The sequence below is a fragment of the Gopherus flavomarginatus genome, chromosome 8 (genome assembly GCF_025201925.1).
Source record: "Gopherus flavomarginatus isolate rGopFla2 chromosome 8, rGopFla2.mat.asm, whole genome shotgun sequence".
Classification (NCBI taxonomy): Eukaryota; Metazoa; Chordata; order Testudines; family Testudinidae; genus Gopherus; species Gopherus flavomarginatus.
Window position 1 is genome coordinate 19,078,176 of NC_066624.1, and position 23,393 is coordinate 19,101,568.

The 23,393-nt window shown below is 42.4% G+C and overlaps 1 protein-coding gene and 1 non-coding gene across 4 annotated transcripts in view; both read right to left on the minus strand.

Moving 5' to 3' along the window:
• Positions 1–23,393, minus strand: part of CAPN6 (calpain 6) — an 80,891-nt gene that overhangs the window by 22,423 nt on the left and 35,075 nt on the right. For all 3 annotated transcript variants that reach the window (XM_050963756.1, XM_050963757.1, XM_050963758.1), the window contains exons 3-8: positions 12,938–13,069; positions 12,029–12,237; positions 10,942–11,134; positions 7,101–7,294; positions 4,113–4,190; positions 2,666–2,861 (exon numbers count right to left, since the gene is read on the minus strand). In XM_050963756.1, the coding sequence (XP_050819713.1) occupies positions 2,666–2,861; positions 4,113–4,190; positions 7,101–7,294; positions 10,942–11,134; positions 12,029–12,237; positions 12,938–13,069 (1,002 nt within the window). The remainder of the gene's footprint in view (positions 1–2,665; positions 2,862–4,112; positions 4,191–7,100; positions 7,295–10,941; positions 11,135–12,028; positions 12,238–12,937; positions 13,070–23,393) is intronic.
• TRNAL-CAA (transfer RNA leucine (anticodon CAA)) lies at positions 2,139–2,256 on the minus strand. The gene is made up of 2 exons: positions 2,219–2,256; positions 2,139–2,184 (listed from the first exon to the last, which is right to left on the minus strand). It is a non-coding gene; the product is annotated as a tRNA-Leu (tRNA).

Sequence of the window (23,393 nt, forward strand, 5' to 3'; positions counted from 1 at the left end):
TCACCAGCGATTCAGTGTCTTTCAGAGGAAATAGGGTAGACAAGACCAGAATTTCTAGTGTACGAAAGAAGACCCGAAGAATGGTTTTACACCACAAAGAAGCAAACGAGGCCAAACACCAAATTCTTTCCCCCTTCTCAGACACCTTTAAGTTCCCTATTCATTCCACATTGTTGCCACTAAGTGGCAAATCTAAGTTGTAGAAAATTGTCAAGGGAAAGAAATGGTGCTATTTATGTCAAGATTAGGAAGACTGGATCTTCCCCCCCCCCCCCGCATCAGATTATGAAGCAAATGAAAAACAGCATCAAATTGCAATGCGGCCCGACTGTGCAGCACATTGATCTTGCTTCATGTTTTAAAGAGAATGCTGGAACACTGTGACCAGTATGGAGGGTAAAGTAATCTATGGTATGTTTAGTTTTCTCCCATTCGATGCTGCTGAAAAGTTTTTCTCACTAGTTCTCCTTGAGAGTGGACATTGAGATTGCCTCTGCTGTTATCATCTAATCTACCTTCTGGTGATTTCTGATTCTTCTGAGTCACTCTGCCCTGTAGAATGAGGCATCTTCCCTTCTTTCTCCTCTTTACCGTCATGCTTTAGGGCAGTATCATTTTAACTTTGAGGCAATGTCAATCTCTTGCAGAGGAGGCAAAAGGAAAGCTGTCTTCTCAGGTTCGCGGCCTATTATTTCTTTCTGATTTAACTGTTTCTAGTCAGGACTGAAGGGGCTCAAGAATCTCTACCTGAGGAGCGATAAATAGTGAGAACCGCTATTCTGGCTCCAATTTTGTTCTCCTAGTGGCCAGTAAAGTAACCAATAAGAGAAATTAGCCCTGGGTAGTAGACTATCAAAATGCTTAAATTCTCTTATTTTGCAAGGGAAGTGGATATCTCATAACCCCTCTGTGAAAATATTTGCTTCAGAGGAGCCCGTCAAGGGAATTCAACTATTCCCTCAGGTGTGTAAGGGACAGAAATGATCTCTAGACTGTTGTAGTATGTGGCACAGGAACAAGGTAATTTAATTTGTCCTTAAGTAAAGGTAAAGAGTTCACAGTAATGCTATTGTCAATCTTTGAGTGTATCAGTTTAGAGACAAGATTTAATAAGAGCTCTTTTCACTGCATGTGATCTATAACATTCTTCTTACATTGAGAACTCTTCTTTTTAGTAGCTGAACACTTAAAAAGTAGACCTACATAAACACTAAGAAAATATCCAGGCTCAGAAAGAGGAACTGCCCCCCGTGTGAGCTGAATAAATTCACACGAGCTCTGATCCTTTTCAAGGGAGACTGTTTGTGGAAGAGATAGAAGAGAAGCCATTCTTCCCTGCTAGGCACCTAAAGGCAAGGACTAACAGGGAGTTACAGATGATTCCTAGTCTGAGCAATGAAGATTGCAGCTCTCTGATGCCCTGCTAAGAAAATAGAAGGAATGCTGACAGAAACCAGCCATCTAAATGTAGACAAGGAAGCACAAAAACAGTCTCTGCAATTGAAAGTATGGGGAGCACTGCAAAAAACAACAACAGAGAGGTCAATTTTCAAAGTAATACATGGAGCACCAAGTGCCCAGCTCCCACTGACAATAATGGAAGTTTTGCATCTGACTCTGCATGCGCTGTGCTGGCGATGTATGACACGGGGAAGAGCGAGGAACCAGCTAATTTTGATAGCTTGAGAGCAATCAGCTAGAACAAGAAAAAGAGAGGCTTGTGAGTAGCAATTGGAGAGTCAACTCTGGGGAAATTTCCAACTCATTTGCATATTATGGGGTTTTATATATCCTTAAGGAACCTAATCAGTGCAAAGGGATACTCCTTAATCACACTCAGCCAAAGTCTCTACAAGGTTAATACTATTAATAAAATGGATTAGTGCCAACATAAAATTTGACCAATGTTCCTTTAGGTGTTGGGAGAATGGACATGGATTCAGGGCAATAGGTTCATAGAATATCAGGGTTGGAAGGGACCTCAGAAGGTCATCTAGTCTAACCCCCTGCTCAAAGCAGGCCCAATCCCCAGACAGTTTTTTACCCCAGTTCCCTAAATGGCACCCTCAGGGATTGAGCTCACAATCCTGGGTTTAGCAGGGCAATGCTCAAACCACTGAGCTATCTCCCTGCCCGTGTGTCAGAAATGGGATTTGAACCCACACCTCCATTTGGAGACCAGAACACCCAGCCCTCAAGAGAGGAAGGCACTTTAAGCCTTGAGTCTGGCGCCTTAGACCACTCGGCCATCCTGATCTCCCTTCATTATCATCCATGAGGGGCATCTCCTCCTGCCTTGACCACGTGGGCCAGGCTCAATATAGCTAAAAATGAGTTTTAAATAAATATCTATATACTCTGCAAGGTATTACATAGGTCATTGAAACATAGATGAGTCTTTATACTGTGACAATCTCTGACAATGTTTAAACCTGGCTGAGATGTTTGTCTAAAAGTTCTGCTCTAGGAATTATTTTGGGGGGAGCTCATGGCTTGCATTCTATGGGAGGACAGACTAGGTGATCACAATCCCTTCTGGTTCCGGAATCTATGAAACAATGTGCTCCCAGGTGGTTTTTAAATGGAAATGCACAGGTTTCCTGTTCAAGAGTGACCATTGACACCCAAGTATTGTCTTCTCGATTCAGTGTAAATGAACTCCAACCTGGGGATTCTGTAAGAAGGTGGCTCTGTAATCGAAACATCCTCCGGAGCGGTTTTTCAGTGGTTCTGAATGCTTGGTCCACGCCCCACGCACCATTTTCTTCTCCCAGGTTTTGTGGATGCTGAAGTACGAAGTGTTCACAATACGACAGATATCAACATCGGTGAAGTTCTGACACCAGTCATCAAATGTCATCCTGAGCCAGGGACATAAGCAAGGCATGATTTGTAAAAAAGCCTCAGGTTCTGCATAAAAAGGATCATCATGCCCATCTGTGGCATGACACCGTATGGCACCTTCTAAAGCTCAAGTTGAGGCATCACTCATCTTTGACTGTAACCCATCTGATCCTAAGAACACGGTTATAACCACAGCGCTGGAACTGGCACTGTATGTCTGGCGTTGGGTGAATGCCACCTCTGTACTGGCTACAAAGGTTCTATCTACAACACGGAAGCAACCATTTCAGGTGACCTTGTTATAACCTGTTGGTCTCAATACATGGTTACAATGTGGGTCCCTCCTGGAGTGTACTCAGATACATGGTTACAATGTGGGTCCCTCCTGGAGTGTACTCAGGATTTAAATACAGTTTAACACTGTCCCTAAACTGTGCTATGGCATGTGACACAGTTAAAACCCATTTAAGTCTCATCTATAAAAGAGTGTTTTAACCAGGAAACATTGCTGTAGTTGTATCACCTGACATAGTTGCAGATGGTCCGGAAGATTAAAATCCAGTAAGGTCAGTCTAGTAATCATGGACTAGGGTCTCTCCTGACATAGAAGAGGCCTAGAACCAAACTCTGCATTTAACCCCTTGTTCCCAGTTCTGACAAAGCTAAGAGTATGCAGTGATACACTGACCCTTGGGACAGGAGAATGTCTTTCGATAGTGACCCCTCCCAGCTGACTCATCAAGGTTCCAGAGATTATCTCTGGAATACAGCACCCCAAGCCTGGGAAACAATAACTAGGATCAAAATTAGTTAATTACGCCCTTATTTACAGGTACCTCACTACTACAGTGATGGGTGAATTGGAAATCTGTTAGGTAAATACTGTACCAGGCAGATACAGTTTTAGATGCAGTTTGGGAGAGTGCCTGCCATTTGATAGCATGCCATGCACAAATCAATTTAGGAATAAGGGAATTTTCCTAAATATTGAAGGATTATGGCTTTGAGGTGTCTGAAATGTAACTACTCATTCAGGCCTAAGTATTTTGTTCCATTATTCCTTTCACAAGTTTTCCATTCCCACTCCCTGAGAATCTGAAGAAACACCAGTAGCTAATATCTAATGTCATTAGCTGCAGAACAATCACAGATTCTCGTGCATTCATAGAAATTATACTTGAGGGAGGTACAACACCGGGACGAATAATAACTGTTGAATTTAGCCAGCTCCAGTAGAGGTTTCCCAAGCAACAGACATTTTTACTCACCAGAACTCGCCATCATTTTGAACAGTGAGTCCCAAGCTCTTACGCTCTGAGTCGCTCACTTTCTTCCATTCTTCGGACCTGAAAGTAAAAAGTGGTTTAATAGGTGAAATTAAACTCTCTCACTTGGAAAAAAAATTCCTTTTATTGTCCCCTCACATTAAAATATTGTCTGACCACTGATGAGGTGGATCATGTATATGGAAGTTTTGTTGCCCCACACAGAGGCATTTTTTAAACCAGCACCGATACATGGTTAAAAGACAAAACGCTAAACACATTTAAAGCAGCACTTGATTTATTTCCCTTGACAGCCTCTCCCTCAGTATAGCTGAGCCGTTGGCTTGGAAGGTTAGATCTGGATGAAATTTCCACATGAGAATGGCTTTATTCCCCAAGGACCCTCAAAATGTACATGAGCTGCTCTGGAAACACAGCCTGAATTTCCTCCTGAGCTGTTCATCATGCTCTTCATTTGGATGGGAAGGCATTATCTAAGGGGTGGCTACACAAGCTGGGGTGTGACCAACCCCACATTAGCCTGCCGCCGTCTCACAGTTTGTGTGCACTCTGCTGAGGTACATTAACAGTCTGCTAGTGCACTTTGATTTAGTCCTGTTTCGAAGAGGGCTAGATGAAAGTAGGGTGACCAGATGTCCCGATTTTATAGGGAAAGTCCAGATTTTTGGGTCTTTTTCTTATATAGGCTCCTACTACCCCCACCCCCTGTCCCAATTTTTCACACTTGCTCTTTGGTCACCCTAGATGAAAGTGCTCTAACAAACTGTTAATGCCCAGTCCTCTTCGAACTAGGCCTAGATCAAAGCAGATTGGCGAACTGTTAATGTGCATCAGCAGGGTGCACAAACAGCTAGACCGCGCAGGCTGGTGTGGGACAGATTCACATCCCACCTTGCTGCAGTCTAATTGTTCATGTGGACAAGCCCTAAGGACAAGTCTGCACTACAAATTAACATCAGCACAGCTGCACCAATGCAGTGGTGCTGCTGCAGAACATCTGGTGAAGAAGAGACTGTCTAGGAAGGAGTATGGCAGAAAGAGTTCTAGGGGTCATAGTGGACCACAAGCTTAATATGAGTCAACAGTGTGATACTGTTGCAAAAAAAGCAAACATGATTCTGGGATGCATTAACAGGTGTGTTGTAAACAAGACACGAGAAGTCATTCTTCCGCTTTACTCTGCGCTGGTTAGGCCTCAACTGGAGTATTGTGTCCAGTTCTGGGCACCGCATTTCAAGAAAGATGTGGAGAAATTGGAGAGGGTCCAGAGAAGAGCAACAAGAATGATTAAAGGTCTTGAGAACATGACCTATGAAGGAAGGCTGAAGGAATTGGGTTTGTTTAGTTTGGAAAAGAGAAGACTGAGAGGGGACATGATAGCCGTTTTCAGATATCTAAAAGGGTGTCATCAGGAGGAGGGAGAAAACTTGTTCATCTTAGCCTCCAATGATAGAACAAGAAGCAATGGGCTTAAACTGCAGCAAGGGAGATTTAGGTTGGACATTAGGAAAAAGTTCCTAACTGTCAGGGTAGTTAAACACTGGAATAGATTGCCTAGGGAAGTTGTGGAATCTCCATCTCTGGAGATATTTAAGAGTAGGTTAGATAAATGTCTATCAGGGATGGTCTAGACAGTATTTGGTCCTGCCATGAGGGCAGGGGACTGGACTCGATGACCTCTCGAGGTCCCTTCCAGTCCTAGAGTCTATGAGACTATGAGTCTATAAGACACTCTAAGCCAACAGTACAGAGCTCTCTTGTCGGCTCTCCTGTGAGAGGTGACAGTTATGTCTGCGGGAGACGTTCTCCCTCTGACATAGCATGGCCTACACAGGGCGTTAAGCTCGGTATAACTACGTCGCTCAGGGATGTGGATTTTTCAGTGGGCCAGATCCACAGATCTTGCTCATGCCAAACTCTACCAAAGTTAAGGGGAGTTTTGCCAGAGAAAGGGCTGAGAGCGCACTTTAGACTCTAGCCCTCTGTTTCTAGTATAAATCAAGACAACTTGTTTCTCTTTGCATCTGGCCAGCTCAGCACTTTATTTAAACTGGGATAAAGCACCGACTGAAAGTAACAGCCTCTTTGTCAGATAAAAGAGGAAAGACAGGGAAGTTGGTACACTGTCCTTAAGGAGCATCATATTATTAAGTGTTAAAAGCATTGATTAAATGCCCTAGAAATGGCCAACTGAAATGTAATGTATTATTTATTTCTTGTAATGTTTAAGGCCTCGGGTCATGGAACAAACCCAGCAGAACCAGTCACTCTGCTCCTCCTTAACTCACTAGAAGGGCCTGTGCAGAACCCATGACCCACGTGATGACCCATTACAAAGTCATTTCAGAAATAATACAATTTGCACTTTGACGGCACATTTCATCATTACCTCAAGATTGCCTGAGGGAACATTTTTCAGATAGGAAAGCGAGCCACAGAAAGGCTCTGTGGCTTGCCAGGATCATGCAGGGGGTCTGTGACACAGCTGAGAATGGACCTCCTGTCCTTGACTCATCATCCATAGGCTTTAACCATAGACCATGCCACTTGCCAAAAGAATGCTGCAAGAGGCATGCTGCAGTCCAGAATGTAAAGTAAGCCACATCTCCCTCATTGCAGCAGGATCCGGAATCCCATTTGTTCCTAGGCTGTTATGCTTGGGAAGATGTCAACGTCAATGAGGCTCTTGCCCGGTGTAATGACATTGCATTTCATAGAGACACAAATTGGGTGAGGTTGTATCTTTTATTGGACCAGCTTCTGTTGGTGGAAGGGACAAGCTTCCAAGCTCCACAGAGCTCTTTGTCGGGTCTGGGGAAGGAAGCTCGAAAATGACTTACCTTGTCTCTTGTATCTTGGGACAAACACTATAAACAACATTGTGTTTCTTAGCATTTAATCACACATCTAACTTCCAGCAGCCACAAATGACAGCTGAATTATTGTGACACAGAAGCCCCCAGCACGTACTGGTCACTCCATGCACCGTTCCACTCCTTCTTTCCCCATGGATTCCTCATTCTGATCATGAAGAGCTTTTCTGACTTAAAAGAGAACAGGAGCCTCTCTCCGAGGCGCACCTTCTGAATTGCTGTCACCGAGTAGGCATGGCCTATGATCAGACCCATCTCTGTCTCCACCTCGGTGTCATTGGGGGATGAGGCCTGCAGCACACAAAAAAATCCCACAAGGAACTAATATGAACTTCAGAATCAATAAGGGCACCGAGCCATACACAGTCAAGAGTTTTATTTTTTTTACATACAACTGTGGGTTTCCTTGTAGAAATATAGTAACAGAGGAATTGCCATAATGAATCAAAGCCAACATCCCTCTAGTCCGGTATGAGGCAGCCTAAGGATGCAGGGTACTAGAACCCTGATCTGGGGAGGTTGGGGCAGCTGATGTTCTCACATCACCACCAGGAGGCCATACAAAGTGAAAATCAGGGAGTACTGTGGAGATGAGGCACCGCAGCACGTACTGCCCAAAGAATCCAGAGAGACAGCACCCTGTGGCCTTCTGATTAGCCCATGCTGACTATTTAACCCTGGAGGGTGGCCCAGGAAGCTGTCTGGGCAACCAGGCAGGTTTCTGGCTTACTGTGATGCCAGACCTCAGCTTTCTTATTGGTCTCCAGTCTCTGACCCCAGCCAGACCCTGACTCTTGCCTAGTAACTAGCTCGACTCTGAACCTGGCTCTCACTCACTAATCCCAGTTCTAGTGATTATGCTGGTTCCTGTGTGCCGACTACTGCTGTGTGACAGTCTGTGCCTCTCTTGTGTATGCTGATGCTATCAGAGGAGTTTCCTCTGGGGACCTTAAATTAGATTTGAACCCAGGTCACCACGTGTCACAGGTTGGTAGTGTGTTACCCTGGTGTACTGCCTGGCCTGATCAACTACTGATCTAAGAATGTTTGACAAATGTTTCTCCTGCACTTGGATTTCTATCAGTTTTATGCAGAGGGGGCTGATTCAAAGCCCACTGAAGCCCATGGAAAAAAGATTCCCATTTAATAAATGGGTTTTGGATCAGGCCTTTATATTGTTTTTCTTTCACATTGGGCCTGGTCCTGCAGGCCTTACATACTCTCTACACAAGCAACACTCCCATTGGAGCAGCAGAAATGAGTTGCTAGGATTTGGCTCATTGCATTTCTCAGTTCTCTGCATGGAACCAAAATCAAATCTCAGCGACGATATAAGCCTTTGTTCTGGTGGGAGGAGAGGGATGGACTACAGCACTGACAGTGATGTGTGACCATGCCAGACATTCTTACCCATTTCAAATCAGCTGGAAGATTTGAGCAGCTTGGTATATAAATTAGTAAAAAAAAAAAAAAGCAACAGAGCAACTTCTCACCACCTCTAACTATCAGATCAGGTCTGACTGATGAGCTTGAAATTCCAGGACTAATGCCAAGACCACAGTGTATTTCAGCGACAACAGCTCACAAAGAATCAGTTCTTATGTTATATTGAGAGCCACTGACATTTCCCAGGGCTTTCTTTGCATATCTAACACTTTCTTTCATTTGTACTCACAAATAAGAGCACAAGCTTCCATGACAGAAAAGGAGTCTATAACCAATCCTGCTTGTTAAACTGTAGAGCCAGAAGAATCTCCATTAGCAACTGCATTCTTCTTTTCAGCAGGATGGCACCTGGCTTTTTCACTTTCTATTTAAGTTTTTTCCCCCCCTTTTTAAATAAGAAATGTAAATTGCCTTCTGTTTGAACTGCCAAATGTACAAGCCCTGGAATGTTCTGTAAACAAAGGAGCATGTTGGGTCATTTCTAAATTGGGATGTAAGCCACTTAAGTATTAAATATTCTGCTGTTAGCAAGCACTGTGGTGCGTATAACACACTTATCGGAGCCGAGAGGTAAAACGCTAGCGAGGCAGTTTTATACACCATGATAAATCAATAAATATAGTGCCTGCATAACAATGTTGAGAAACATTTGTATTTTATTTGATTAATTCAAAGGGCAGAAATATAACTCCAGGGGAGAACAGAAAGTACTAGCAAGTGCTTAATTTTATTCCAACCAGCTAAACTTTTACCTTTTTCCCCAAGCTCTTGTTATTAAATAAACAGCCTCAGCATTTTTTAGTGATAATTTAAATCACCTCCCTGGTATTTCTGTCCATTGCCATCACATTAGCAAGCAGGATGCATGCCTGAGGCTTTGGGGGAAGTTAGTGATAGAGCTTGTCAGAAATTTTTTTTTTAATTTTGAGTTTTTGTCAAAAAAAAAAATCAACTCTCCAAATATTTGGATTTGGAAGTGCAGCTGCAGTGCCTCATGGGAGTTGGAGAATGGGAGCATGCGGCTCCCAAACTACATCATACTCTATTCTGTAGGCACCACGTTCTCCCTTCTGGGTGAAAAGAGGCAGTGCATTGAAGCAGTGGATGCCCAGTCGTAGTTAGAGTGATGATTCTTTGGGGGGGATCTACACACTTAGTTGACTTGCTTTGCAGTCATGGGAGAATCTTTCAGTTACCACCAACTTTCTGCTGCAGAAGTGGGGCAGAGCTGACTGTTCTGGGATCGGCACTCACGTGCCAATATTTGTACATTCATATTTTCAAGGAACAATTTCCAAACGAAGCAGATAGTTGGGAACTCATATTGCAGACTATAAGTACTAGCCAGTTAATCACCACAGTACTTCTACAGGGGAGGTAAGTGGTATAATTTCCATTTTACAAAGAGGGAAATGAAGCCAAGAGGTAAAGTGACTTGACTAAGCCCACAGAGGTTGGCCTTGACATTTATAGGTCGCCAGAATTGAAAGGAGAGGGCAGTGCAGCCAGGAGCTTCATAGAACCTTAATGCTGCCCTGTTTGATCTTATGGAATTATCCCCACTCCCTTTTATCCCCAGGGCTCCTGTCCAGAAAATAACTAAACACAGTTTCTAAATAATTTTAAAATAAATTCAGAGAAAATCCTAAAATGCATGAGGATCAGTTTGTTTTCTCTTCACTCGTGATGTCATCTTCATTTAAGATGGGATTTTCAATGGCTTTCAGCATTGGCCTAACCCTGCTTCCACTGAAGTCAGTGGGAGCTTTAGCACGGGCTCTGGGGGAGCAGAGGTAGGCCAGTGATCAGCACTTTTCACAACCCTGCTGGTAACTTCTTGGGGCAGGGAGCATGTCTCTTTGCCGTCTTGTAAAGCATCTAGCCCACTTTGGGTGCTTTGTAAATATGTATAGGACAATCTTAGCCAGCAAGTATTCACAGTATTTTTATCTGACCAGAAGCTTCAGTGAAAAACATGAAGTCCATGTTCCTGCTCTGAATGGCTGGATGAGCTCACCACTTCCACTCAGCTCTGGTACTACATTGACACAAAGATGGCCCCGTCACCACCATCAGGAAGAAGAACTTGCAGCTCAGTGCTTGGAAAAGTGATTTTGTAAACAGGTTTCAGCAAGAAGTTAAATGTCGTAAGAGGACATGGTGCCAGCCACCTCGGTTGGAAGTCAGGATATTCTAAATGTGTTCATTTCTGCTCAAGTTAAAAATTGGGTACCTCTCTCCATTCAGAAAGGAGAGAACTTTACATCCATGTTAAGGTCAATGGCGGGGCACGTGACTGGTTTCCTGAATTGTAGCTGGTGTCTTAGGGAATTGTTCTTGGCTAACAGCATTGCCAAGTCATTAGCTTCCTACAAACGGCCTTCTCAACATCCAAAATAAGGATATGCTGAATATATTTATGCTAAAATCGTTTTTCCAGGCAAGAAAACTCATCAGAATAAATCATTGTATATCAAAATCTGCACACATACCGTGATGGAACAGCTGATTAACCCGCCTCTTTTATGTACTTTCAGCAAGTCTTCAAACAGCTTCATTTGCTCAGAAATATTCTCACAATATTTGCCCTTTACCAGGTCAATGGATTCTGCCACTGCTCCAGTGAAATCGACAATTGCCTCTGCGGCAGTGCCTCCATCCAGGGCTTCATAAGACTCAGCCAGCCTAGAGGTAAGACGGAACAAATTGACTCACTTTATGGCTGTTAAAACCAAGCCAAATGGGATTATTTCTGTGTAATATTTGAGACCATCCAGAAAAAGGATCACGAGTGTGTCAGAACAGCAGGGAAACGGGAAGAAAGCTTTGTTACACTGCTATGCAATAGACTTGAGAGCATCCCTAAGAATCCTGCTCTCTGAATTGCTAGAATTAGATGTAATGAAGAGGAAACATGCTTTTTGTAAGATGCATAGGAAGAGGATCACTGCCTTAGAAGCACCTCCTGGCTAGAGCTAGTCAGAATTTTTTTGTCACAACAGTTTAATGTGTGAAAATGCTGTTTTGATTTTTTCCCCAAATTATATCAATTTCAACAAACAATATGGATTTTTTAAAATGCTGCCATGTCCAATTTTCATATTTTCAGAATAAAAAGTTTTGATTCTTCATTTCAAAGCAACTTTTCATTTCAAAATGTAAAAAAAAAAAATGTAAAAAGATCAAACTGAAACACTTTGAATTTATTAAAATGAAAGGTTTTGACTGACTGAAATGATTTTTGTTTCCAGAATTTTCTTTTGCAATAATGAAATGAAATGAAATGAAATGAAATATTGGCTTTTTGTCTAAAATTGGGATGATTTTTTAAAAAGTTTGAAATGTTTCACAATAATGAAAAGTCTGATTCTGACCAGCTCTGCTCCTGATAGTGGATTAACGAAAGGGTCCTGGAGGCAGTCTCAAAGCTATATATTCTCCAAGAGGACCTGCAATTGGGAAGTAACATGGTGGGGAAATATGATAGGGGTGAGAGAGGAAATCAGTAGCACCGAAATGATAGGGTGAATTTTTATGTGTAGCTGAAATCACTTAAAAGGACATTGAGCGAATTCATACTTTGCATAAGCTTTCTCCAGCAGTGCGCTCCAGAATTCATTCTCCAAGTTGGAATGGCAGTAGATCAGCTCCCCATTAATTGTTGGCAATCTGTCATCTATGACCACGTCAGTCCACTGTCCAAAACACCAGAACTGGAAGTGAAAAATCCCAGCATATTTCTGGGGTCTCTTTGAATCCCATTCTTGTTCCTTAAAGTTTGGAATCACCTGAGAAATGAAGAGAAGCACAGTTCACCAAACACGAGTGAGACCTAATCAGGGGGTGGCTTGAGCTGGTTCCTTGGCAGATACCACAAAGAGCACTGCTCTGGCAGCCCAGTCAGCCTCTGAAGATCTTAAGCTGAAATCAGTAGAATTGCACCCACCTACACCAGTAGTGAATTTGGTCCCAAAGTATCTAAAGTCCCCCTTTGTGCAATCTATGCAGAAAATGAAAACCTATCCTGAAGGAGGCTACATGGCACAGGGGTGATATTTGCAGTGACTGATAGAAGCATGCATCACAGTGCAGGTGCCCCCTGGTTCTGCTACATCCTCTGCCTGATACCAATGAGGATCTGGGGGAGTCAGCTCAATAGAGAGTTGCTTTCTTGTCCTCTGGACAAGACACATAACAACAAGCCATGGGAGAAGCAACTGGTGAGAGGGACGCTGTATAAAAATGAGCAGCTAATGAAAATTTGGACCTCAAATGCCTGCTACTCCCCAGCTGTATATTCTTCCTGAAGGGAAGGGAGAAGAGGTGTGGATCATTGGTTATGCTAAATTATCACTGACAGGAAGGAAAATGAGCAGGTTTTGTACTGACAGCTGTCCCACCCCACGGCAGGACACCTCAGCTCAGGGCACTCAGTTCTCCTTCGGGGACAGGCTTTACGTCAAGCACCAAGCATATTGGGTCACATACCTTTTGCCAGAGATTCTCCCGAAGAGCCAAGCAGGAGCAAGCCGCCACAAACCAGCAGTTCCCCAGCTTCCCTTGGTGCAAGTCATGGGCACTGATTCCATTCACAAACAGGTGTGGGTCTTCACAGAGCTCCTTACAGAACAAAAGAGAAGTTACTGGTACGCTTGGGAGCAAAAATATTTAAGAGCCCAGTGGGGAGTTAGACATGGAACTGACAGGACTAAGGGCTGGTCTACATAGAGACATTCAGGAAAGCTAAGGTGAATCAATGAAAGGTGTGATGTTCATGCACATTAGACCCTCATGTGGATGATCTGATTTAGGAGTAAAATGGCTCAAGTTTGCTGCAATATGGAGGATTGAGCTACCGTACACTAAGGCCATTTTAGTCCTGAATGAGAGCATCCACAGGAGGGTTCAATGTGCTTTACATTATGTGCATTAACTTCACACCTTTCACTGATTCACTTTAAACTTTCTAGAGTCTCCCATGTAGACTACCCCTGAGCTGCACTGAAATTGCAGGAGCAGGCTGGAGAGGGACAATTCTAGTTCTCCATGGTTCCACAGAACCCTCCTGCAGTGGAGCATAAGTATTAACAGGCATCAGTCGCACCACGGCTGCTTGTGGAAGCTGTGCCTTATACACAGGAACCTTTTCAGCAGTGACATATACATCGTAATTACAGCCAAGAGTTGGCTAGCAGTTCTTAATCACACACCACAGCAACACTTCTCTGATGGCCCCAACCAGTCTGCAGCATTTAAGGGGCTTTTTTAATGTTCAAACGTGGAAGCTTAAAGTTAGGCACTGAAATCCATAGGTAGGGATGGGACTTCCAAAAGGATCAGTGTGGAAGGGCTCCTGTGCCATGCGAATCCACTTCCCAGTTCCATTCACCTAAACAAGTGGCTTGATTTTAATAAGTGCTGAGCATCTGCAGCTCTCCCTGAAGTCAAAAAGCAGCACAAATACCCTGCCTCTCTGAATGTCAGGACATACAGTTAGGTGCCTACATATGGATTTAATTGCCTAATTTAGGCATCATATTTGAACATTTTTGCCTGAGTTTCTAGCTCTTCATACAGTATGAATGGATGTACAGAGTGATGGAGAGTAACATCTGACAACACATTTTGAGGAAAGACATGAGTGAGAAGGGAGTGATCACTAAACACCCAAGAGTAGGGAACTTGCTGCAAAGACAAGGTTGGGAGAAAAAAGAAGGGAGAGGTAGGCTTGGGCAGAGCAAAGGCGTCAAAAGAAGTGGCAAGAAAGGATTGCCCCTCACACTGGAATGCTATCATCGTACTGCTTCTGTCATGGCTTTTATCATGGCTGATACATCAGGGTTTGAATTGGGGACCTCCAGAGGTGAAAACGTGAGCCTTGTTGTCCACATTGGCTTTAATTTGCCTCCCCCAAAGGTTTTCCAAAGTTATTTAGATACCTAACTGCCAATGAAATTCACCTAAAAGCCTTTGAGGATTTAGCCCTGTGGCTCTAAGCATGCAGCTACAAGTATTCAACAAGCACAGGGGCTGAAAGAACACTGCTTTTTGAGAGTGCTGGCTGTCATAAACAGATAGCTAAGGGTTAATGTTCTTTTACCTGGAAAGGAGTAACTTGAAACACCTGACCAGAGGACCAATCAGGAAACAAGACTTTTTCAAATCTGGGTGGAGGGAAGTTTGTGTGTGAGTCCTTTGTTCTTGTCTTGTGCCTGTCTCTCTCTCTCGGCTATGAGAGGATTTCTGTTTCCTGGCTTTCTAATCTTCTGTTTCCAAGTTGTGAGTACAAAGATAGGTTTGTTTTTTTGTATTTACATGTATGTAGTTGCTGGAGTGCTTTGAATTGTATTCTTTTTTAATAAGGCTGTTTATTCATATTTCTTTTAAGCAATTGACCCTGTATTTGTCACCTTAATACAGAGAGACCATTTTTATGTATTTTTTTTCTTTTTACATAAAGCTTTCTTTTTAAGACCTGTTGGAGTTTTTCTTTAGTGGGGAACTCCAGGGAATTGAGTCTGTGCTCACCAGAGAATTGGTGGGAGGAAAAAGTCAGGGGGAAATCTGTGTGTGTCAGATTTACTAGCCTGACTTTGCATACCCTCTGGGTGAAGAGGGAAGTACTCCTGTTTCCAGGACTGGAAATAGAGAGGGTGGAATCCCTCTGTTTAAATTCACGGAGCTTGCTTCTGTGTATCTCTCCAGAAATACCTGGAGGGGGAAAGGGAAAAGGTTTATTTCCCTTTGTTGTGAGACTCAAGGGATTTGGGTCTTGGGGTCCCCAGGGAAGGTTTTTGGGGGGACCAGAGTGCCCCAAAACACTCTAATTTTTTGGGTGGTGGCAGCTTTACCAGGTCCAAGCTGGTAACTAAGCTTGGAGGTTTTCATGCTAACCCCCATATTTTGGATGCTAAGGTCCAAATCTGGGAATAGGTTATGACACTGGCTTTGTTAGCATTACTGACCACTCATCTCGCACTCCTCAGGAAAGTAGCTCTTCTGAAATCATACCGCATTGACATGAGATGCTCAGTAACTGGGGTCTATGCAACTCCAGCCCCACGTTCCCAGAGATAACACAGCTAGTAGCACCTTGCAAGTTGTGTGTGCTTGGTAACCTGAAATTCACACTTCAGTACCGGCTGAACCACATTCTAGAGACAGCAAAAGAAGTAGGGGGCAGAGAGGGATGGCAGAGAGAGTTGAAATGGCGGCACGACAGGGGCAGAGGTGGTATCAGGGATGAGTGTGGGAGATGGAGCAGGTAGCGATGGAGGGATGGATTCTTTTTTTAAAAAAAAGGATATTGGGCTTGGTTTTTGTTTTTATTTTTATCCCAATACTATTTTACTCATTTAACAGCATTTCTTGGGGGAACTGTTGAGCATTGGGAGACACAGGTAACTGATCACTATTCAGTGCTTTATTATTCTTCTGTCAGTAATTCTTACAAGCAGACTTAATGTACTAAAAAATTTACAAGAAACTTTGAATAATGTAAGTTACAAGAGAAAGTACATGGAAAATCTGGTATTGCTGGTGTCAGCTATGCACAGATTACTTACCTGCACGATTGACAGATTCATTATGTTTAGCCAGAAAGTACAGGAGCTTTAGCACAGGAACTGAGGGCAGGAACTTCAGCTTCTCGCTACAATTTAGACCACCTGGCCTTTTCTTTGCTATGGTAGTAAACACTCCAAACCCAACGAGGATAAATCTCTAGATTATCTTTTGCTGGACTTCTAAGTAACCAGGTCAGTAATATTTTCTAGTTTGTTTTTCCTGTTGAAATGTTGCCATTGGCATAATTAACATGGGGTGGATTTGTTCTCAGGAACAAAATAGTCCAAACACTTTTGTTGTTGTCTCTTTAGGAAGCCAAAAAAATTTATTGTTGAAAGAAATTAAGCACACCCATATTTGACATGTCGAAACAGGAAATTAATCTTATTTGTTCTCCTTGCCAAAAATAGCCTTATTAAACTATTGAGGGGATAGTTATATGGATATTTGTCAAGTGTCTTATATAGTCTTATGTAGAGTCCCAAAGCAGCTTGTGTCAAAATGCCAAACATGTGGATATGATTAGAGGGAACTGACCACTATGACCCAAAGTAAACACTGGGCTGAAGAGCTGATCGGCACTGCCTCCGTGTTTCTTCCTTGTTTTTTTAAGAGCCTGCTTGACGCATTTTTACCTACTAAAATATTTAGCATGTTTGGAATATCTGAAGCTAAACACTAAGCAAAAGCAAATGAGGTGATGTATATTTTTCTTATTATTAATTACAGATATTGGAATAGTACCCATGACCATAGTATCTAGATTTAGATGAGGCAAACAAATAACGCCTATATTTCAGAGTGGTAGCCATGTTAGTATGCATCAGCAAAAAGAATGAGGAGTACTTGTGGCACCTTAGAAACTAACAAATTTATTTGAGCATAAGCTTTCATGGGCTAAAACCCACTTCATCGGATGCATGCAGTGGAAATTACAGTAGGAAGATATATATACACAGAAGACATGAAAAAATGGGTGTTTTCAGTTAGTCAGAGTAATCAGCTAAGGTGGGCTGTTATCAGCAGGAGAAAAAAAAACCCTTTTGTAGTGATATACTGTTTCCTTTTTTCCCCATTGTTTTTGCAGTGTATCAGGAGGAATTGATAGTGTAGGAAACCATTGCTCCATCTAATCCAGATCTCCTTTAAGAGAGTTGCAATATAGATATCTGACTATCATGATCATCAGGCTTTTGATAATGCTGTTCTTCTTAGGGGCCTCTTCTAATCCCATACCTGTTATTTAGGTGCAAATCCACTGAAATCAGTGGAAATACACTGGTATAAAACTGGTGCAGGTGAGTAGAATCTGGGCCAAAATATTGGCAGGAAACCCTCTTCCATATATGATGCTTTGTTTGTCCCTATATTGTTCTGCTCAGTCTATTTGTAACCTCATTGCTGTAAATAATACAGGAAGAAAATGGTTGGGTATTTTGCTTATATGTTCAGAGAACTCTGCCTTAGAAAACTCAATTCTCCCTGGTGTTCTTCAGTTACACATATCTGCATTATGTGTAGAATTATAATTCCAACTGTATACAGTCTGCATGGAGTTTGAAAAGGAGGCAAAAGGTTATAGCTGCTTGAGAGTCCACTGAAAATGATGATGTCCCTATTTTCATACAGAACTTTTATTCAGGTAATTGGATTCTGCTTGTGCTATTTCCTATTCTTATAGCTGAGTGATATATCTGTAATTTAATGTCACTTGCACACTGATACTGTGAGAAAGAAAGTGGCTCACTGAACCCCTTTGTCCTATTTTAATTGGAACGGCACTTTCTGAAAACTGGCGAGCTGTGAAATGGTGACGATAATAAATGAACTGGCTAGTAAGCAAGTTCACAGAATACTGAGTAAGTCAGTATGGTAGAGCTCATTCCTGGACCTGACACACAAGACAAACTACAATTTTAGCTGGTATATATTATAGGTTTTTTTCTGGTTGGGATTGACAAACTGTAGGCCGGGACTTCACAAAGTGCTGGAAAAGAGTTTGAGTGGAGGGGGAGTTGGATTTTGTATGTGGATTGGGTTTCGTTTTCCCCCGAGGAAAACATTTCTTGAGAAATCCCAGATTTTTCAAAACCCAAGATACAACTGGTAAAAAAGGTCAGAGATTTACTAGTTTCACTCCAAGTCATCAAATGGTTTGTACATCTCTCTGCAATGGGATTCTTCAAAGACGATGAAGGACTGATATTACTTGTGGAAAAAAATCACAATAGAGAATTAGACACTATTGGGAGACTAATTCCAGTCTAGAGGGTTGTTTGCAAAATGTGTAATTAATTGTGAATGGGCAGGTAGAGGAGACAATCTGTTATCCTCTGGTAGTGGTGCGGGTGGTTCACACTATTAGAAGTAATGGACTTTAGAGGAGCTTAGCTTAAGTAAATGGCCTCTTATCTGTAAAAATGTGTCTTGGTCTAAACATTACCAGCAGCCATAAAAGTAACATTATGACTAAGTTTTCAAGCAGCATTTTTCTGTTAAGCCAGAGTTTGATTTTAGGATATTTAGTATGTCTATTCTGACATGTGATAGTGACAATTTATGTTTTAAGGTTATAAAGTGTTAACTTTTTGAATCTCATCATCTCCTATCATTAAAAATTATTGTCTGACTCCCCCTATTCTGACACCCTCATATCCCACAACTGCAAACATTTAAATAGATAATTGATAAAAAGGCTTAAGAAGAGATGTCAATATTATCCAACAAAACGTTCAAAAACTGAATTCTGCCAAGCCTAAGTTCACTGCAATGTTCGCAGCAATGCCAATGAAACTAAACCGTAAAGCATTCCGAGAGGCTACAGCGTCCTGAGGCTGGGCAGGACTTGATCTATGAGGAAGTGCTTCAGAGCTGGCGATCTTGGGGCTGAAAAGAGGGTGGTAGAGTGAGTGGGGATGGATAAGGGAGAGTGATTCAGGGAGAGGAAAAAAGTTAAAGCAAGTGCAGTGACGGAAGCTGGGATTTTCAAAGGAAGGCAGGTGCTCAACTGCCACTGAATTCCAGTAGGGTTTGGGTGTGCAACTCCCTAAGCATTCTTTGGAAATCCCAGCCTCAAAGATCTAAAAGTGAGACATTTTTGTCTGCTCATAAGACAGCTGGGATCCGTGGCCTATCCTGGGTCCATGAGAGCTGAATAGTGTGTGCAGTACCTGCCTCAGGCAGTTCATTTTACATAAGCCAGGAGGGGTCTCAGTGACAATACTCAGCTCAGATCTGTATCATGCTCTCCTCCAGGCCCCTCTTCACACAGGGCCTACTTCAATGGGCATTGAGGAGTCGTGGCAGCTGTGGTAATTCCTCCTTCCTGCTACTGAGTGCAGATGGGAAAGTTCACCCTCTGCTATAGCTTACCCACTGGTTAAGAAGCAACAACATCAAAAAGGAGGCAGAGGGAGAACACAGTTGCTGGGCTGTTTGTGTGTTTTGAGAGGTAGGGGAGATGGTCTGTCCCATAATAGCTCCCAGCTGTGCTGGCACATTTACAAGTCCTCCTCCATTTTGGGCTGGGTGTCAAGGCAATGACATTTAAATTTAAAAAAAAAAAAAATCAGTTCAACTGTGCCAGATGCTCAAACAGTCACAAAAAGCCTTTTAAAATGTTATGTCTGAGATGGCTTTTGTACAGTGTGCAGCCTGGCTGCCATGTCTGTGGAATGAAGAAAGAGAAGTCTTAATAATCACACGCAATAGGTCTTGCTATTAGCTTGTAATTGCCTTGAGAATGTAAAATGACTAGTGAGTTACAGGAAAGGTTAGTGTGCACCGATGGACTTTCATTCGGGATTTAGGACCCAGTCATAATCTCATTTACCCCTCTGTAAATCAGGAAGTAACTACTGAAATCAGTGGTGTTTCCCCAATGTAAGACCAGCATCTAGTTCTCATTCTGCTGTTTATACACTGGCCAATTTCTATCCTCCCTTCACCCTGGCCCCCTCGACCACATCCATAACTAGAGCAGGGCCTGACCCACTACTTTTAAAAATAGAAACCCAACTATAAGTACGCAAGCTAATCCAAGGAGAAGAAGAGCATGCCAGTTTTATGGGTTGTTGATCATGCGTCCGGCACTGCACTTTAGGAACCTGCATTATTTGGAGATTAAGCAACACTTTTTTTTGCCTCATATAAATCACTCTGCACAGCTAAATGCGTCACGAACATTTTGACATAAATCTTTTTTTGTTTTTATTTTTGAGGCTAACAATGACTAAAGCTGCATAAGGCCCACCAGCCTGAGCACCACACAGGCTCCACAACACACATTTTGCGGGGGAGGGGAGGTTTCTAAATCAGGGTTTAGGGGGAAAAAAAGACGCTGTGAAATGTGGTGTGGTTTTTTTGTCTGGCACCATTTTTCCTCCTGATCCTGAGAGCTGTGGTGCAGTTCTCATCGAGAGTGCTGACATTTGCTGGAAAGATTACAGCTGATTTTCTGAAGGGCTGACCTCCCGCTGAACCTCACCAATAAACAATGAGGTAGTTATGGTTCTGAAAACCTTCTGCCATGTATACCTGGAAAAAGACCAATGAGATTCTCTAGCCTCCAGCTCCCTTTCTAGAAAGATACTGTGTTCTAGACCCCTGGCCCCAAGCACCATGCTACTTATATTATTTTAGGCCACAGTGATTTGGATCATTACTGTGAAATATTGTGATAGCTCAAGTATTCATTTTAGATAAAGGCTGCCTTTCTGAGGAGTAAAGTACTGACTTGCTATGGCCTTTAGTTCTTTCTGTCTTCTTCCTTCAGAGGAAGAAAATTTTCTAGTATATCTATTACAATTTTTGTTGTGTTTCTAGTAGGCTGACATGTAAAGATGATACTCCTAGTGTGCTAGCTATTCCTCCATTAGAACCTTGTTAACTAATTTTCAGACCACCACCTATCCACAGCAGTGACCTATCAGGTATCCATCCCAATATCCTTCAATCAAGAAGGGAGATACAACCATGACCTAGTGAACTGCAATCCATCCAAAGTAGGGCTGGTCAAAAAATTTCCACTGAAGTTTTTTGATGGAAAATTGAGTTTTTGACAAAATTATATTTTTCACGGAAAGTGATTGTTTTACACCCCAAAATTTAGACTTTTTGTTGAAAAACTGAACAGCTGAAAACTTCTAGCCAAAACCAAAAAAGATTTTGATGTGGAAATAGTGCCTCACGGGAGTTGTAGTTCTGGTGCCTCATGCCCCCATTCTCCTCTATCGGTTAGGTTCCCCAGCCAGACTACATCTCTCAGATGCACCATGGCCAGGGCCTCTCATGATAAACCACTGCAGCTCAGCAAGAGTGGGAGACCTTTGTACATCATGGGAGATGTAGCCAGCCTAGGGAAGAGAATAGGGGCATGAGGAATCCAAACTACAACTCCCTTGAGTCATCAGGACACAATTTTCAAATCAAAATGTTCTCTTTGGAACTGGAAGTTTTGGGCCCACAATTCTTGGGTTTTGGAAGACTATTTCAACTTTTAATTTTTGGACAAAAAGTCATCATTTTCCCAGATTAAAACAGACCATTTTCTGACTGTCTCTCATCCAACGTCTTCTCTTCTAAAATGCTGTTTCTGTGGGGTTTCGGAAGGGTATGGCTTTGTCAAAAAGCAAGTATCATCTTGGACACTACACACTTTGGGGACTGGATGGATGGTGGAGCCCTTATTCAGCCTGGTGAACACTTATCATGCAAGCAGTGAAATCAGTGGGACTCTGTGAATAATTTCTCACTAACAGGAATAAAGAGGTTCACCGTCTGACCCTGGGTAATTAATGAATTGAATACATTATGGCACATATTATTTCACTGCACTGATTAAAGCAAAATCTTTGAAGATGAAAATGGCATGCAGAAAATTTGGATGCCTCATCATCTCTTCTGGAGCACGCAAATCCTAAAATTTTGAGAACAACCCAAAATGTATCTGCAATGCATGCAAATGCAGAGAGAGAGAGAGAGAGAGAGAGAAAGAAATTCTATGCATCTTCTAATGAGTCTCAGGTCTTCAATTCTAAGAGACTTTAAGCTGGATCCTCAACTGGTGTAAATTTGCACAGCTCCCAATTAAATCAATGGATATAATGTGATTTATATCAGCTGAGGACCTGACTCCTACATAAAAGGACTGAAAGCTACGTAATAGGTCAGACTTTCCTAGATCAGACACTGGTTCTAAATCCAGTCCTAGTTAGGCAAAACAGAAGGCCATCAATCTAGCAGTTCTCGATTATACTGCTTTCCAAAAACATGCTTTGCAACCAAATTCTTGGACTGGTTTCATAAGATGGGAGAAAACAAACAAACAAGCAAACAAAAAAAGTGGACATCACCTTGCACAATTCTTCATAACAGTGAGATATTCAGCACCATCCTAATATGGAATAAATAATTCCCAAGTTTAGTTGTCTGAACTCGTCTCATTGGCCGAGGAATTAGCTGTTCTACACTTATGTCAATAAGCACCATATTCTCCAGGTTTTGTCCAGTCTGACATTTTGAAAGGTCTCAGGGGGTCAGCATCGGGACACAGCCTAGTAGCTGTGTTCATGGCCAGCGTGGGAATCAGCTGCTTACAAGAGGAAAGTTAGATGGATTTTAGTGAACTCTGATTTTTGCCAGTGTAGTTGTCCCTGGATGGCCAGTGCCCGGCAGAAATAGTGTCAAGTCTTCTCGGAGACATTCTCAGGGTGGAAAGTGATGAAAGGGATAGTTTGTATTGGCTGAAAGCTCATGTTGCCCCCGTGAAGGTGAGTGATGCTATGGGCACAAGAGAGGCTCACTGCGCCTGTTACGTATGATTGCAAATGCTGCCAGATTTGATGAGATTACAAGATGTGTCCTTTTTCTCCTTTCCCCTTCCTTATGACACACATTAATGACAACACATGGCACACACAGTGCAATTAAAAAGCACAGGGCAAAAGTTGCTTACCCAGCTCTGTAAAGGAGCCCTCTTCCATAAGAAAGCCCTGCAAGTTCTGCTTTCTCCATCCTGCTTCCAGCAGGATTTTGTTTCAGTCTAGACAGTAATATTTATTACATGCAGTACTTATCCCGCATGCTTTCCTTGAGGATATAAAATCCTTCATGCTCTTCTCCAGATAATGGTTTTCCCTACTCACTTCAAATTATATCAGACACCTTTACCAGACACCTGGGGATGTCCCCTCTAACTTTGCTTGCATAACTAAAGCAGTCTTTTTTTTTTTTGAGCCACAGAGCATAAAGTAGTCAGAAACCAGTAACTAGGTTTCTGGCTGAATTCTAAACAAATCCATGAGGTTTCATTGCTCTAGACAGTATTCTTACTTCACATTACAAGGATTAAAAGGTTACAAGTTCTCCTCTGACATCC